The sequence below is a fragment of the Colossoma macropomum genome, unplaced genomic scaffold (assembly GCF_904425465.1).
Source record: "Colossoma macropomum unplaced genomic scaffold, Colossoma_macropomum, whole genome shotgun sequence".
NCBI classification, from domain to species: Eukaryota; Metazoa; Chordata; class Actinopteri; order Characiformes; family Serrasalmidae; genus Colossoma; species Colossoma macropomum.
This window is the reverse complement of record NW_023494802.1, coordinates 682,020-696,577: the sequence shown is the minus strand read 5'-3', so window position 1 is coordinate 696,577 and position 14,558 is coordinate 682,020. Positions and strand designations below refer to the sequence as shown.

At 39.1% G+C, this 14,558-nt stretch overlaps 1 protein-coding gene across 1 annotated transcript in view; it reads left to right on the top strand.

Moving 5' to 3' along the window:
• Window positions 1-14,558, top strand: part of LOC118822071 (cadherin-4-like) — a 501,575-nt gene that overhangs the window by 450,737 nt on the left and 36,280 nt on the right. The window contains exon 10 of the mRNA XM_036590895.1: window positions 1,349-1,534. Within this exon, the coding sequence (XP_036446788.1) occupies window positions 1,349-1,534 (186 nt within the window). The remainder of the gene's footprint in view (window positions 1-1,348; window positions 1,535-14,558) is intronic.

Below are 14,558 nucleotides of genomic sequence, written 5' to 3'. Positions count from 1 at the left end.
GAGGAATGGAGACAGAAGAATGGAGATAGAGGGACAGTAATGGAAGAATGGAGATGGAAGAATGGAGATGGAGCAATGGAGATGGAGAGGTGGAGATGAAGAGATGGAGGGACAGTGATGGAAGAATGCAAATGGAGGGACAGGAGTGGAGGGACAGAGATGGAGGAATGGAGACGGAGGCACAGAGATAGATGGGTATAGAAGAGGGATGGAGATGGAAATGATGATAGAGCGACGAGGATGGAGATAAAAGTACAGATGTAGATAGAGTGAGATGGGGATGGAGATGGAAGGATGGAGATGGAGGAAAGAATAACCTCAGACATTAAATATATCGTGGCTGACTGACTGTGTTTGGAGTGAAGACTGTTGTGTTGTGGTGGAGTGTTGAGAATAAACACATTTCATTCTCTCTCCCTGTTTCTGTCTTTCTCTGTCTGTTTCTCTCACTCTCGCTTATCAGGACAATGCAGATGTTTGTGTGTGTTTTTTTCTTGAGAATGAGAAACAAAGAGAGAGAGAGAGAGAGAGGAGAGAGAGAGAGAGAGAGCGAGCATCTTCAACCCACTTTAGTTGGTTTTATTTTTTATATTCTTTATTTGACTATTTCTCTTTTGCACCACCACTTCTCTTATAGACTGTAGGAAGTGTGGGAGAGAGACAATGGGATTAAAAACAGTGCCATAAATGTCATTGTGCTGATCTGGAGCTGGCAGGACTGTGAATGATTGTGGAGAGCAGTGTGTGTGTGTGTGTGGTGTGTGTGTGTGTGTGTGTGTATGTGTGTATGTGTGAAGAATAAAGTCAAAACACAAACACAAATTACAGCACTGTACAAAAGTCAGAGAACCTTCATTTGTTTTATTTCCAATCAAAACAACAGTTAATACAAATTATTCATTTTTCAGCATCAAGAAAAAAACAACAGCTGTTCAGTGTGTCCATCTTTAACTTTATTACAGCTTCCATTCTTTTCACTGAGATTAATAACTGATCACATTGATTTGTCAGTCTACTCAGGCTTTAGCAAAGATCAGTAAACCTGAGATTAATAACTGATCATCACATTGATTTGTCAGTCTACTCAGGCTTTAGCAGAGCTCAGTAACACTGAGATTAATAATTGATGACAGTGATTATCAGTCTACTCAGTTTTGAACTGCCATTTCGAAATGTAATGTGGACCGAATAGAAATACTTGCTTTCTTTATTCTGAATACATATTAACTTTGACAGTGTTTGTGAGGTGGCCTAATGATGTTTTGAAAAGGTCAATCATAATTTTGAATCTTAATCATAATATTACATTTATGCTCTTTTTGTATTTTATTGTATTATCTCTCTGTAGTTTTCCGGAGAGGTGCTGGAGAACAGTGTAAACGTAGTGGTTGCTAATTTGACGGTGATGGATAAGGACGAGCCTCGGACACCAAACTGGAATGCTGTTTACCGAATAGTGAGCGGAGACAACGGCCGACACTTCACCATCCGGACAAATCCAGAAACTAACGACGGCATGGTCACTGTGGTCAAGGTAAAAAACATTTTTATTTTTTGTAATTTTCTTCAAAACAAGCTCTGTAATGTTCATATGCTCCACACATTCTGACACACTGTAATACACCACAGGAAGTGTAGGGGGCGATTTGGCTTCTATTGTTTGATTTAAAAAGCCCTCTAGAATGTTCGTATGATCCACACAGTCATTCTGACAGACTGTAATACACTACAGGAAGTGTAGGGGGCGATATGGCTTCTATTGTTTCATTTGAAAAATGCTCTATTATGTTCATACGATCCACACAATCATTCTGACAGACTGTAATACACTACAGGAAGTGTAGGGGGTGATAAGATTTCTATTGTTTCAGTGCACCTTAAAACTGCACTATGTAGCATTTGGGCATTTGGAGACACCTCTGGTGGAAAGTGTAATTGCACACAGCATGAACTTTTTCTAACATGAGTTGTGCTTCGTATCCCTTCCCCAAGCAGGTTAATCTGGGGTATAACAGAAACTTCCTCTCTTTTTATCCTAACTTAAGATCTGACAGGTCAAGGAAAGATTTTTCACAAATTCCTATTACAAAAGCAAATCTTATCTTAATTTATGAGTGTTATCTTGCAGCATCTTATCTCAAGTTAGGAAATCTTAGCGTACTTGATTGAAGTCTACAATCTACAGTCATGTCTGTTACCAAGCAACTTCTTTTTTAGCATGTGTGTGTGATGTTAATTATGTAAAGACGTATGACATGGAGTGAAAAATCTCCAACCCGACGCCTTTGACTTTTAAATTATTTTAGGCTTTGCATGGCGACTCCCAGATGGACATGCTCGCCATATTTTAGCTCGTTAAAGATAAAATAATAGTTTGTGCACATCCAGTTTAAAAGCACTTTGGTATGAACAAATGCTACAACTACTCCATGTTCAATTTAAAGACATAATACACTTTCCTGTTGTTTTATACTACTGACTCCGCCCAAAAAAAAAAAACAATACAAAACAAAATAGAGCTAGTGGGAAAGCATCTCATACACTGCAATAATACAGAATTTAAATGTTATTTTACACCACAGCAACCATTTGGCCAGTAGGGGGTGCTGTGTAATCCCTGCCCCACCTCAAACTCCACCTACAAAGACAGCCATTGGCTCACGAGCTTCTCAGTGCTGTCATTTTATTGGTGCATACATGCTTAATGTAAATGATATGTGAATGAAGTGCCAGTAGGCTGATGCTTGATTTCACGCACACTCAAAGCTCCACTCGTTTCCACATTGTACGAAAGTTGAATCAGATGCTACATCGTTAAAGGCTGTCAAATCTGCACTTTTTTTACCATTTTGTTTTCTGTTTTTCTAAAAATTTTGACATCCTAAACTGCACTTGCTAAAACACACACATATATATATATATATATATATATATATATATATAGAGTAAAAGTGAATTTTTTGATGCGCTGCATGTATTTGGTTGGCTTCCCTTCTATATGTGTATGCGTCTGTGTGCTTGTACTGCTGTTTTAGTGTGTTTGTTTTCACTTTATGGTCCCATTTCTCTTTATTTTGTTGCAGTATTGCCATCACAAACTCACACATACACAGCAGCACCGCTCACAGATAGCTAAAGACCACAGCAACAAATTGAATATTGATTTCTCATTTGCAGCCGTGTTGCTTTTTATTCACCCATCATGTTTTTTTCCTGACTAAACGGATGTTTCACAGCAGCACCATCACTTCCTGTTCAGTTCAGCCTCGCAGTCTCGAAGCAGAGCTTTATCTGCTCTTTCCCTTCAGCCTGGGAATAAAGGTGAAACAGACTCAGAGCTGCTGCAACACCTTTCGGCGGAGTGTGGAAAACATAGCGGAAAGTTTTAAATTGGTTTTGGTGTTGGAGCCGTGCGGTTTCTACCCGTGAACGTGTGGAGCTTATTAGTGTTTTGTGTGGATTGCTGTTTCGGGAAGCTGTTGTAATCACGCTGGTAAACAGCTTCGCTTGTGAACTCCTCCTGTTTCTTCTACACATGCCGTTCACTTTATCAGAAACTCCTACCTTCAAGCTCCACCTTGCTGGAGTAGATATAGAGACTGTAGTTGAACTGTTGGTGCAGTTTGTGTTGACCGTCCTCCAGCCCAGTCTTCTTGGCATTGTTTTTACAATAGACTCAACCTCTTTTTTAATATTAATTGATGTCTTTAGTATTTTACACTCTTAAAAAGATGGTTCTTCAAGGGTTCTTTAGTACAGAAAATGTTCTTTGCATCATGAAATGGTTCTTCAAATTAAGGGAGAAGTTACTGTATACGGTTCTGTATAGAACCTTGTTGGAAATGGTTCTATATAGCACCCGAATTGGTACTTCTATTGTTGCAATGTCAAGCTTTTAACAACAGAAAAACCCTTTTTTGTGCTATTTAGAAGGTTCTGTATTAAAGCATCTACAGCACATTCTTCATCAATCTGAAGAACTCTTTCATGATGCAAAGAACCCTTTAGTCATGCAAATAGTTCTCTGAGTGTTTATGTTTTCTGTATAGAACCATTTCTTTACTAAAGAACCCTTGAAGAACCATCTTTCTTAAGAGTGCATACTATATTAGTTCAGTGTAACATCATGTTTTTAATGTTTTCAGTGTTATGATTCAAAGCAGATTTACTAAAAGAGGCACTACTTAGATGGTTTGTGCCGGTGTGCGTGGCCAGTTTAGTATCCAGTTCTACTAAGAACTGACTTCTATGCAAATGAACAGTTTTGCTCATAGAATATTTGTATGGAAAGCCATTTCTAACAGGTTTCTGCTGCAGTATGACCACTTTTTACAAAATGTTCTGACTTAATATATTAAAAATGACTTATTATGTCAAAATAATTTTCTTGAGTTTGTCTTTAAAGTGGATGCTACTGGTTGCACAGACTAGTCGACTAGTTGACTTTACTGCTTGGTGATGGTGCTTTAAGCATGATGTCAGCTAGACGCTAATCACATGATTATGACACTAACAACATGGACGCCTCAGAGAAGACAACAGATGAAAAGCCTGGTGATTTCAGGTTCGTATCTCCCGTTTCCTGAAGACTGGCAATGCGATCCACGGCTCATTGGGAAGAACACGTCACGACATCAATCTAACATGATCTACAGAGCTTCAAAGATCAGACATTGAACGTTATTTTCTCCAGTTTCCCAAAGACTAGAATTAGAAGTCAGTTGTGTTTGGAGAGGGGGCAAAACACCCTATAATCCTGTAAAGTTTGAAGTCAGTTACTCTTATTTTGGTCGAAATACAGCTCTCTAAATTTCTCTGGCTCTCCTGACCTCCACCGTGGGTGAACGCCTTAGCAAGGCCACCCAAGTTGGATACAAATTTGTGACATTCCGTTGTCCATATCTCTGGTTTCCTGAAGGCAACTAGTGCGATCCAGGGCTCGTTGGAAAGGGCACGTCACACTCCACTGACCTGTGCAGTTTGGCTTTGGCAGAGATTGAATTTTAAAGTTGCTTGTTACACAGCATTCCCTTCTCCTATGGATTCATTCATGACATCATCAATGATTAGTCAACATTGACTCAACTTTCATTACGGCTTTAAAAAAATCTCTTGTTATGCCACCCCTAGTGGGTATTATTTGAAAAGGTACCATTATTTCCATATGTCATTATTTTAAAGAAATAGACCATTATTTTGACATACCAAGTCTTCATTCCATCTTAATAATAATATGATAATATATTTTTCAACCTAAAAGACACATTTTAATACACTGCTGCCAGAAATGGTGGACAGCACCAAAAATGAAGAAACCATTTCACAGCCTTAAAACAGCAAACATAAGTCAGTTAATTGTTTGCATGATCAAAGGGTTCTTTGCATCATGAAAGGATTCATGAATGTGTTATAGACAGTTCCATATAGAACCTTTTTGGAAAGGGTTCTATATAGCACTAAAAAGGGCTCTGCTGTTGTTACAATGTCAAGCTTGTTACAATAGAGGAGCCCTTTTTCCAAAAGGTTCTATGTAAAACCATATACAACACATTCTCCATCAATTTCACCATGCAAAGAACCATTTAATCATGAAAAGTGTTCATGGTTCTATGCAGAACAAATTTCTTTATTAAAGAACGCTTGAAGAACCATCTTTTTTAAGTATGTAGGTAATTAAGTAGTTTTTAAAACCGGGTTAGTGATGGCAGAAAACGTTGGTAAATCTTCCTCTTATTTATTGAACATATTAGTTTTATGAGTCTACATGATTAATATTTGTAGCTCTCTATCAGTATCAGTCTTTCTCTGACACCCAGATGATAATTTAAAGTGCAAAACTTTGTGGCTGATCGAATGACATTATTAGTTAATGCTACTGTTGCTAAACAGGAACTGTTTCCCTGCCAATGCTAAAGCTTCAACCTTGAGACTCTAAAGAACACTCTAAAGAAAGCTTTTGATTTATTAAATACATTCATATACATATATATTTCCACACTGTGAATGAAAGTATAAGCTTTGTGTTTCTATTTTTAATAAAGTGGATGGTGAGTGTGAAGGAATTCACTGCAGTGTGAAATAATCATTACAACACCGACCACACACACACACACACACACACTCACTCCTGCCGTTGGTTTCTAACAGTAGCATTTTAAAATGGCAGTAACGATCGTTCTGATACCCCAGAGCTCTCAACTTTCACCAACGGCCTTTTCCTTTAGCTTTCCTCTCCTCCGTTCATTATTTTTACACGACCGGATCCTCGTCCTCCTCTCCACCTTCCTCTCATCCTCCCTGTGCTCAAACACAGTGTAACACAGAACAAAACCCCGGAGACTTTATCAACACACACTCAAATAAAAGGCAACGCCCCCTGGGGACCGGAAGAGGAACAAAACCAGTGTGGCGTGTGGCAAGAATCAAAACACTTCTTTAAAACTTATGATAAAACAAAGGAGAGGGCAAAAAAGATGGAAAATAGAGTTTGTCTTTGTCTATGTAGGTGTGTGTGTGTTCAATACAGCTACAATGACAGGAAAATATAATTCTAATAGAATTTTTCCTCTTTTTCCACTGAAGGAAATCTATTGCTGTCCAAAATGATGACTGTGCCATGCTGAAAATGGCAGTGCATTTTTATATACCTGATGAAGTGCACATGCCCTTTTTCTCTGTCTTCCACTGGTGGGCGTTTCTATGTGAAACAAAGGAACTATATCAAACATATATGAGGCAGTTGCTTTTTTGTTTTAATGTATAATGGAGGGTTGCAATGAAAATCAATATAGACTTATGCTTTTTATGCTTCTATCATTTTCAGATTAATTTGCATCAATCATCCACAAAGCTCTGTATGATTTAAACTTCGATTATGACTTTAAGAAAGCCCTGCCGCCATTCTGATAGGTGAGCTGTAACTCTGACTGTGCTCTGTCAGATACAGCCCTGCAGATGGATAAAAACCAACAAAATAGACCAGAATAACCACAAAAAGGTTCAGTGAAATGTGGACACTTTAGATGCATCTCCAGGAAATACTACAGAAAGAAGATCAGTAAAGCACGCCACCACTGGACCCTGGAGCAGTGGAAACGTATTCTGTGGAGTGATGAATCACACTTCTCTATCTGGCAGACTGATGGACGAGTCTGGGTTTGGCGAATGCCAGGAGAACATGACCTGCCTGACTGCATTGTGCTAAGTGTAAAGTTTGGTGGAGGAGGGATAATGCTATGGGGTTGTTTTTCAGGGGTTGGTCTAGGCCCCTTAGTTCCAGTGAAGGGAAATCTTAATGCTTCAGCAGACCAAGACATTTTGGATAATTGTATGCGTCCAACTTTGTGGAACAGTTTGGAGAAGAACCTTTTCTCTTCCAGCATGACTGAGCCCCAGTGCACAAAGCAAAGTCCATAAAGGCATGGCTGGGTGAGTTTGGTGTGGAAGAGCTTGACTGGACCTCACAGAGCCCTGACCTCAACCCCATCAAACCTATAGGATGGACTAAAACGGAGATTGTGAGCCAGGCCCTCTCGTCCAACATCAGCGTCTGACCTCGCAAATGCTTATCTGGATGAATGGACAAAAATTCCCACAGACACAATCTTGTAGAAAGCTTCCCGGAAGAATGGAAGCTATTATAGCTGCAAAGGGGGACCAACTCTAATGCCTATGGATTTAGAATGGGATTCATAAAAGCTGTAATGTGTGTGTCCTAATATTTTTGTCCAGATATTGTTCAGTAGTGTTATTCATCAGCTTCTCATTTGAAATGTTGAGGTGCCTTAAATGTAGAATGAATTTCAAAAAAGAAGTTGGTAAATACAGCCAACATCATCTTATGTCAATAATTGTATTAATTTACCTCAATAAATGTATTAATTCACTTCAATAAGTGCATTAATTTACCTCAATAAATGGTCCTTAATCAAGAAACACCTCAAACCTTCTCTTGGAGGTGTTTAATGGGCAGCTAACTAGCAGCAAAGCAGAGCAGTTGTTGAACGCTGATCTAATGCCGCGTCCCAAACCGCACACTTCTGTATTTCACCTACTTCACTAATAAGTGCACTTCAGTCAGCTAGTATGTGGTTTGGGAATCTCAGCCATTTTGATTTCAGCTTTCATTTTTTACCACTACAGCAACAAATCAAATAAAATCAAGGGAGATAAAATTAGATGGCAGTATATTCTGAAATACGTTTTAGTGTATGGAATGAATCTTGGCATGGACTTTAATGTATTTGACATGTATTTCAAATATCATTTTTCCATATTTCTTTTTTCCATATGGCTGTTGGGAAAAGGGTTTGAAAGATCATGGATTCAAAGCAGAAAAGGAGAGCCATTGTTTCCAATCTTCACCACCAGAGAAAGTTTTATGTTTAATGTTTGCCACGCGAATGCCAGCCTGCTCTTGACTGATTGGCTAAACGTGAAGCAGCGACCACTCTCATTTGCATAAGGTTGAAATGTGCTGAAATCTGCTCTCTATTGAAATGAATAGGATGCAGTGAGTGTACCGAACATGTGGAGGAGGCTTTGGTGTTCCTCAACAGCTGCTACAGACTCACAGACAATCACGCAGCTCCCGTCTCCTCCTCGCTATCATTCTTGTCACTTCCAATCCGGCTTCATCTTCAGCATGTGAGAATGTGTGTGTGCATGTGTGTGTATGTGTGTGCTTTTTATAACAGCGGTCTGTCGCTAGTGATCAGCAGTGAACCGCTAACGCGCACACAAAAACAAGCTCATTTGCAAACTGGATCATGACACATCCAGGTGTTTTCAGTTAACATAAAATACAGTTTAATGATAAAGATAACTGTTCCTTCATTTCAACATATTGGCACAGTATGGACTTTAAGCAGTGGCGGCGGTGGGTAAAAAAATGTCTGCAATCTCTGCAAACTCATCTGGGTGCCATATTTGATGTTTCTATATCTGTTTCTGTATATTTGTGATAATCGAGCACAGAAACATTACAGTTCAAACATTTCCTGAATCTGTAAAGTCACCCTTTCCATTCCATCGTATCACGAGATCGACTCACATCCGGAGTTATGAGGCAATGAAGAGGGGCCGAGATACAAATCATCTGCCTCTCACCGTGTGAAACTGGTGGATTCGTGTGTCCGTCTACATTTTGTGTGAAACTGACCAATGGACACTCAGGAAATCACTAAGGACTGACCCATCACACTGGAAACCCTTCAGTCTTCATTCAGTCCACATCGGAGACTCACGTGAAATGGCGTGCAGAGTTTACAGCTGCTGAAGTTGCTGCAGCAGTTTTGGAAAGTAGTGATGAAGATAACAGAGCATTTTAATATGAAACATAAGAATTTCATGTTATATGAAGAGACTTTAAAGGAGAATTTAAGAAGATATGAACAAATCGAGAAAAAACCTCAGACCACAGAGGGTTAATATAGTTGATTTCTCTATTTTTATAATGATATGTCATCAGGTGAGAAAAGATTTTAGAGAAACTTTCATGCAGCTAGTTTCATGTTGTGAGTTGCCCGCAACATAATTTCCGTGCAACTTGACAGTTAAGCAATTAAGAAACAAAGTCGCACACAACACAATCTTTCAGTTTCTTCGAAAGTTAGCTTAATTAGCAGCTCATAAAAAAAATGGTTCCTCAAGGGTTCTTTAGTAAAGACAGTGGTTCTATATAACTATAAACACTCAAAGAAACCATTTTTGGTGCTATATTGAATCATTTTCAAAAAGGTTCTATGTTGAACTATATACAACACATTCTCCATCAGTCTGAGGAACTGAGTATGAATTTAAAATCATATAAGACGATAACACAGATTAAAAAGATAAACAACAAAGAGTCGAAGAGTTTTAGTGAAGCGCCGAGTAAAGAGCTGCGTTTGTTTATTGCGATGTTTTTTTGAAAGTGAGCTCTGAGCTTGATTGTCTAATAAAAGCTGAACTGAGCTCCACAGTTTAGAAGCAAAATAACAAAGAGTCTCTCCATGTTTCTGTATTTTATGGAAGGCGTTTGCAGAAGGTCAGTATCTGCAGATGTAAGATCATAAACAGACAGACATCCAGGAGCTTTAAGGTCATTTAGAGCTTTAAAAACCAGCAGCAGAGCTTTAAACTCTCTCCTAAAAGATCCAGACAGTCAGTGCAGTGTGTAAATGGGGGTGATATAAGCTCTCTGTGTTGGTGTTGTAAGGATCCGTGCTGCTGTGTTCTGTAAGAGTTGTAGAGGATGGATTGTTTTCTCCAGTGAGAAGAGCATTACAGTGATCAAATGCAGCAACAAGTTTCTCTGCATCGCTCTGAGAGAGAAAAGACCAAACTTTAGTGATATTTCTCTCATGATAAAAAGCTACTTTAGTGACTGTGTTTACATGCAGGATAGAACAGAGCTCAGAGTCTAAGATCACACCCAGGTTTTCTTACTTCAGGTATATAATGCTAAAGAACGTAACTCCTCACAAAGCTTCTCGCTGATGTCTAGCATGATGAGTGATGCTAAACGCTTTATTTTGTTCAGTTTATACAAGTAGAGTGTAAAAATGAACCTGGCATTTATTGTCATTCCTTACCAGCGTTATATGTATCCCATGTGTTAAACACAGGGCCCGTGGGCCAAGTCAGGCCTGTGGCACAATCCTATTTGGCCTGCAAAATTATTTTAATTTTCTATGAATACTATCCCATTTCACCATGAACTGCACTACAGTTCCCAGCATGCAGTGCAACATAATATGTGCTCCCACCCAGAGCCAGTTTATGAGGAGCCTGGCCACTTCCTGTTACCCCGTTATATCAAAAATATGACTGCAAAATGCCAGAGGGCATCCGTGAGCTAGTCCTAATGAATGGGAGTAAAGGGAGCTAAAGAACTTAAATTTTAGAAACTAAAAAGAAAACTCACCTGTATGTTTAATTTTTCACAACAAATGGGTTTTGGGCAGCAGGATGCTAAGGTTACTGCTACTGAGTCCTGATTGGACAGTTTTACTGCTACTGAGTGCTGATTGGTTAGCATTACTGCTACTGAGTGCTGATTAGTCGGTGAGAGGTGCAGCTCATTGGCTGTTCGTGCTCACTGACGTCATGAACATACATGTCGTTTTAAACTCATATACCTCGAGTTTAAAAGCTCTTAAAAATATACCAGCAGTGTTAAAATGTTTTGCTGTTCTGTGTTCAGGAAATGAACGTATTCTTTTTTAACATGGCCCTTTTAGTGGTGTATATAATGCTGGCAGTACATCCAGTGTGCTGTGGCCTTCACTGTGGAACATTTACATCAGCTGCTAGCCCCCTCTTCCACACACACACACACACACACACAGACACACACACCCACACACACGCACACAAACTGTGTAAATATTGTCATTAAAACAATGCTGTTAACTCCCCCCACGCCCCCCCCACCACACACATACAGACACACACACACATGTAGGCAAGCTTGTCCATTAGCATCCAGGCTGATTGGGTGAACGATGCCGCTTGTGTTTTCGTCTGAACTCGTCTTCATTAAACCGACGCTGAGCTGTCGCTTTCGTTCATGCCTCACTGCCACCTTCTCCCCGAGGTAACCGTGGCAACGCTGACCTCTGACCCCTCTAGACGAGAGAACACAAGATAGGTCCGTGGCAGCAAGCGTGAATCTTTTAAGCACTGTCAACACTGCTCAGCGTACGAGCTGCAATTACAGGTGAAGGTGCGCGGCCCCCTCGGAGATTAGTCCAGCCCACCAACGCAGACGTCCTGCTGGAGTCCTGCATTATTTAACATGGCAGGATGAAGAAGAGAACAGGACTTTACATACTGGAAACTTTGAAAATGCAGTTTTCTCCTTTACAAAACATGTTCAGTGTCTGAAGTTTGCTTCTTAACTGGAATTGCATGGCTAAGAAGCAGTGTAAGCTTTTACCCCACCGATTAGCATGGTGCTAACTGCAACACACTTGCTTCAAAGCATGTGGACATTTTTAGTATCTCTAGTTTGCTTGTAAGTTTGCTTCTTCAGTTTTAATACTGGAACTGCAAGGCTAACAAGTTAACAAGAAGTGTGAGCTTATGCCCCACCGATTAGCATGGTGCTAACAGTAACACACTTGCTTCAAAATGTGTAGAAATGTTTAGTATCTCTATTTTGCTTCTAAGTTTGCTTCTTAAGTTTTAATACTGGAACTACAAGGCTAACAAGCAGTGTAAGCTTATGCCCCACCAGTTAGCATGGTGCTAACTATAACACACTTCAAAACAAGTAGTTGTTTAGTATCTCTATTCTGCTTCTAAGTTTGCTTCATAAAGTTTTAATACTGGAACTATAAGGCTAACAAGCTAACAAGCAGTGAAAGCTTTTACCCCACCAATTAGCATGGTCCTAACTGCAACATACTTGCCTTAAAGCATGTGGATTTGTTTAATAACATCTAACAGACTTGATTATATGGTTTTTGACACACTGTTATGTATAAATACGGACTGAAGTATGTTAGCATAAGGTTAAAAATAGCAGCTGTAGCATCTTTAAGCCTGATTTTTTAACCTAACCCTTTAGGATTTTTAAGGGTAAAATAATTTGCATAATTATAAACTATTGCTTTGAACAAACAGTACCCAGCTGGACAAAGAACCCTTGAAGAGCGTCTTTTTTAAGAGTATACATAGTGTTGCTTTAAATAGCTTTAAATACAATTCTCTCAGGTGCCTAAAACATTACCGTATGTACTGCACATGAGAGTGGCATCAGTAATTTGGTGGGTTCCTCTCTGTATCTGTCCTGGTGGTCTCTGTCGTGTTGATATCCATTACACTGAGATGTCTGTGGCTGTGATTAGTGGCTGTGATTAGTGGCTGTGATTAGTGGCGGGTATCTAGAAGGTCTGTGGTAGTTTGGTTAGTTGGAATAAAATGACCAGCTTGTTGAAGTATGATGTCCGTTCATCTATTATGATTCCACTGTGGTCCAAGTGTTGCAGCGAGCTGGACTGGAGGCTGTGTTCTCCACAGAATTCCCTGCAGAGATCATTTTCTTGGTTGTTGTTGGAAATCTCAGGCACAGACACACAATCAAGAAACAACCCGCTCTATCAGTAATGATATGCTTCCCCTCTGAGGACTATCTCTCTCTCTCACTCTCTCTATTTCTCTCTCTGTTTCTCTTTTCCTCTGATTTGCACTCAGAGCACTTTAGCCCAGGCAAGCTTGGGATAATCATAGGATCATAGCTATAATAACAACTTATTTCACCCCAAGTCTTTTGTTTTGTGAATGTCTTAAATGTCTTAGGGCCAGTAAGACAAACTGAAGACAAACCAATCCCACATTTTCATGTCAAGCCAGTGGTTAAGAAAAGTTATGCTGGCCCAATTTAGTGTAGAAATATCACCATCATTTTACTGCACATTTAAACAATGGTCTAACTATTTAAGTACCTCTACTGTGCCAAAGTGGAAGTGAAAGTTATTTGTTTTTTACTGTTTTCGTTCTTTTCAGGAGACCCACTTTCAGTTCTCAAAGAAATCTGCAGACACAGCTCCAAAGTTCAGTCTTAGAAGTTGGTCGATCATTTTCTGAAGTAATCAAACACATTCAGTGATGTTGAGGTCTGGACTCTGGGGTGGTCAGTCCATTGTTCAGCTTCTTTGTTTGATGTGTCTTTATGCTTTTCTCAGTGAGGCTTCTTAACAGCTACACATCCTTTCAGACTCATAGTGCTGAGTTGTTCTCTCACAGTGGAAGGATGGACAGAAACACCTGTGGATGTTTTCAGACCTGAAGCAGATTGATTTTCTCCTCTCTCTCAAAGATGAAAGCTTTAAGTGCTGTTTAGTGCTGTTTTTTCAGCACTAAACAGCACTGAAAGCTTTCATCTTTGATCATCTTTGGTGTCTACCAGGTCTTCCCGGTGGTTATTCAAATTGATGAAGAATGTTTTGTATATGGTTCTATAAAGCACCTTTTTGAAAGGGGTTCTATATAGCACCAAAAAGGGTTCTGCTGTTGTGACAGTGTCAATGTTGTAACAATAGTAGAATGCTGTTTGGTGCTATATAGAACCCCTTTCAAAAAGGTGCTATATAGAACCATTGTCTTTACTAAAGAACCGTTGAAGAACCATCTTTTCGAAGAGCGTATGCTAATCTACTCAGGAATATCTTCTGAAAAACGAATAATTTGTACTTAATGGATGTTTGTTTAAATAAATGAAGAGGGGTCACTAACTTTTGCACAGCACTGTAGTTAATAATTTACATGTACGTTTTATTTACAATCTGTATCATCAGTTTGTTTATCAGTTTGTTTTGCTGTCAAGTAACATGACAAAATAATTCAGATTTTTTTGACTGTATACAATAACTTTTCATCATGTTCAAATCATAATAAAGTGTTTTCAACTTACAAACACAAATATGATACGAACTGATAGTTTAGAATCTGCACTTTCCACACAGTTTCTTCTTTTCTTTAATTAGCTATACTTCAAAAACTATTCATATAAAATTACACCATGTTTTACACTGCAAAAAAAGGTATCTTTTCAAGTAAAATGATCTTAAATA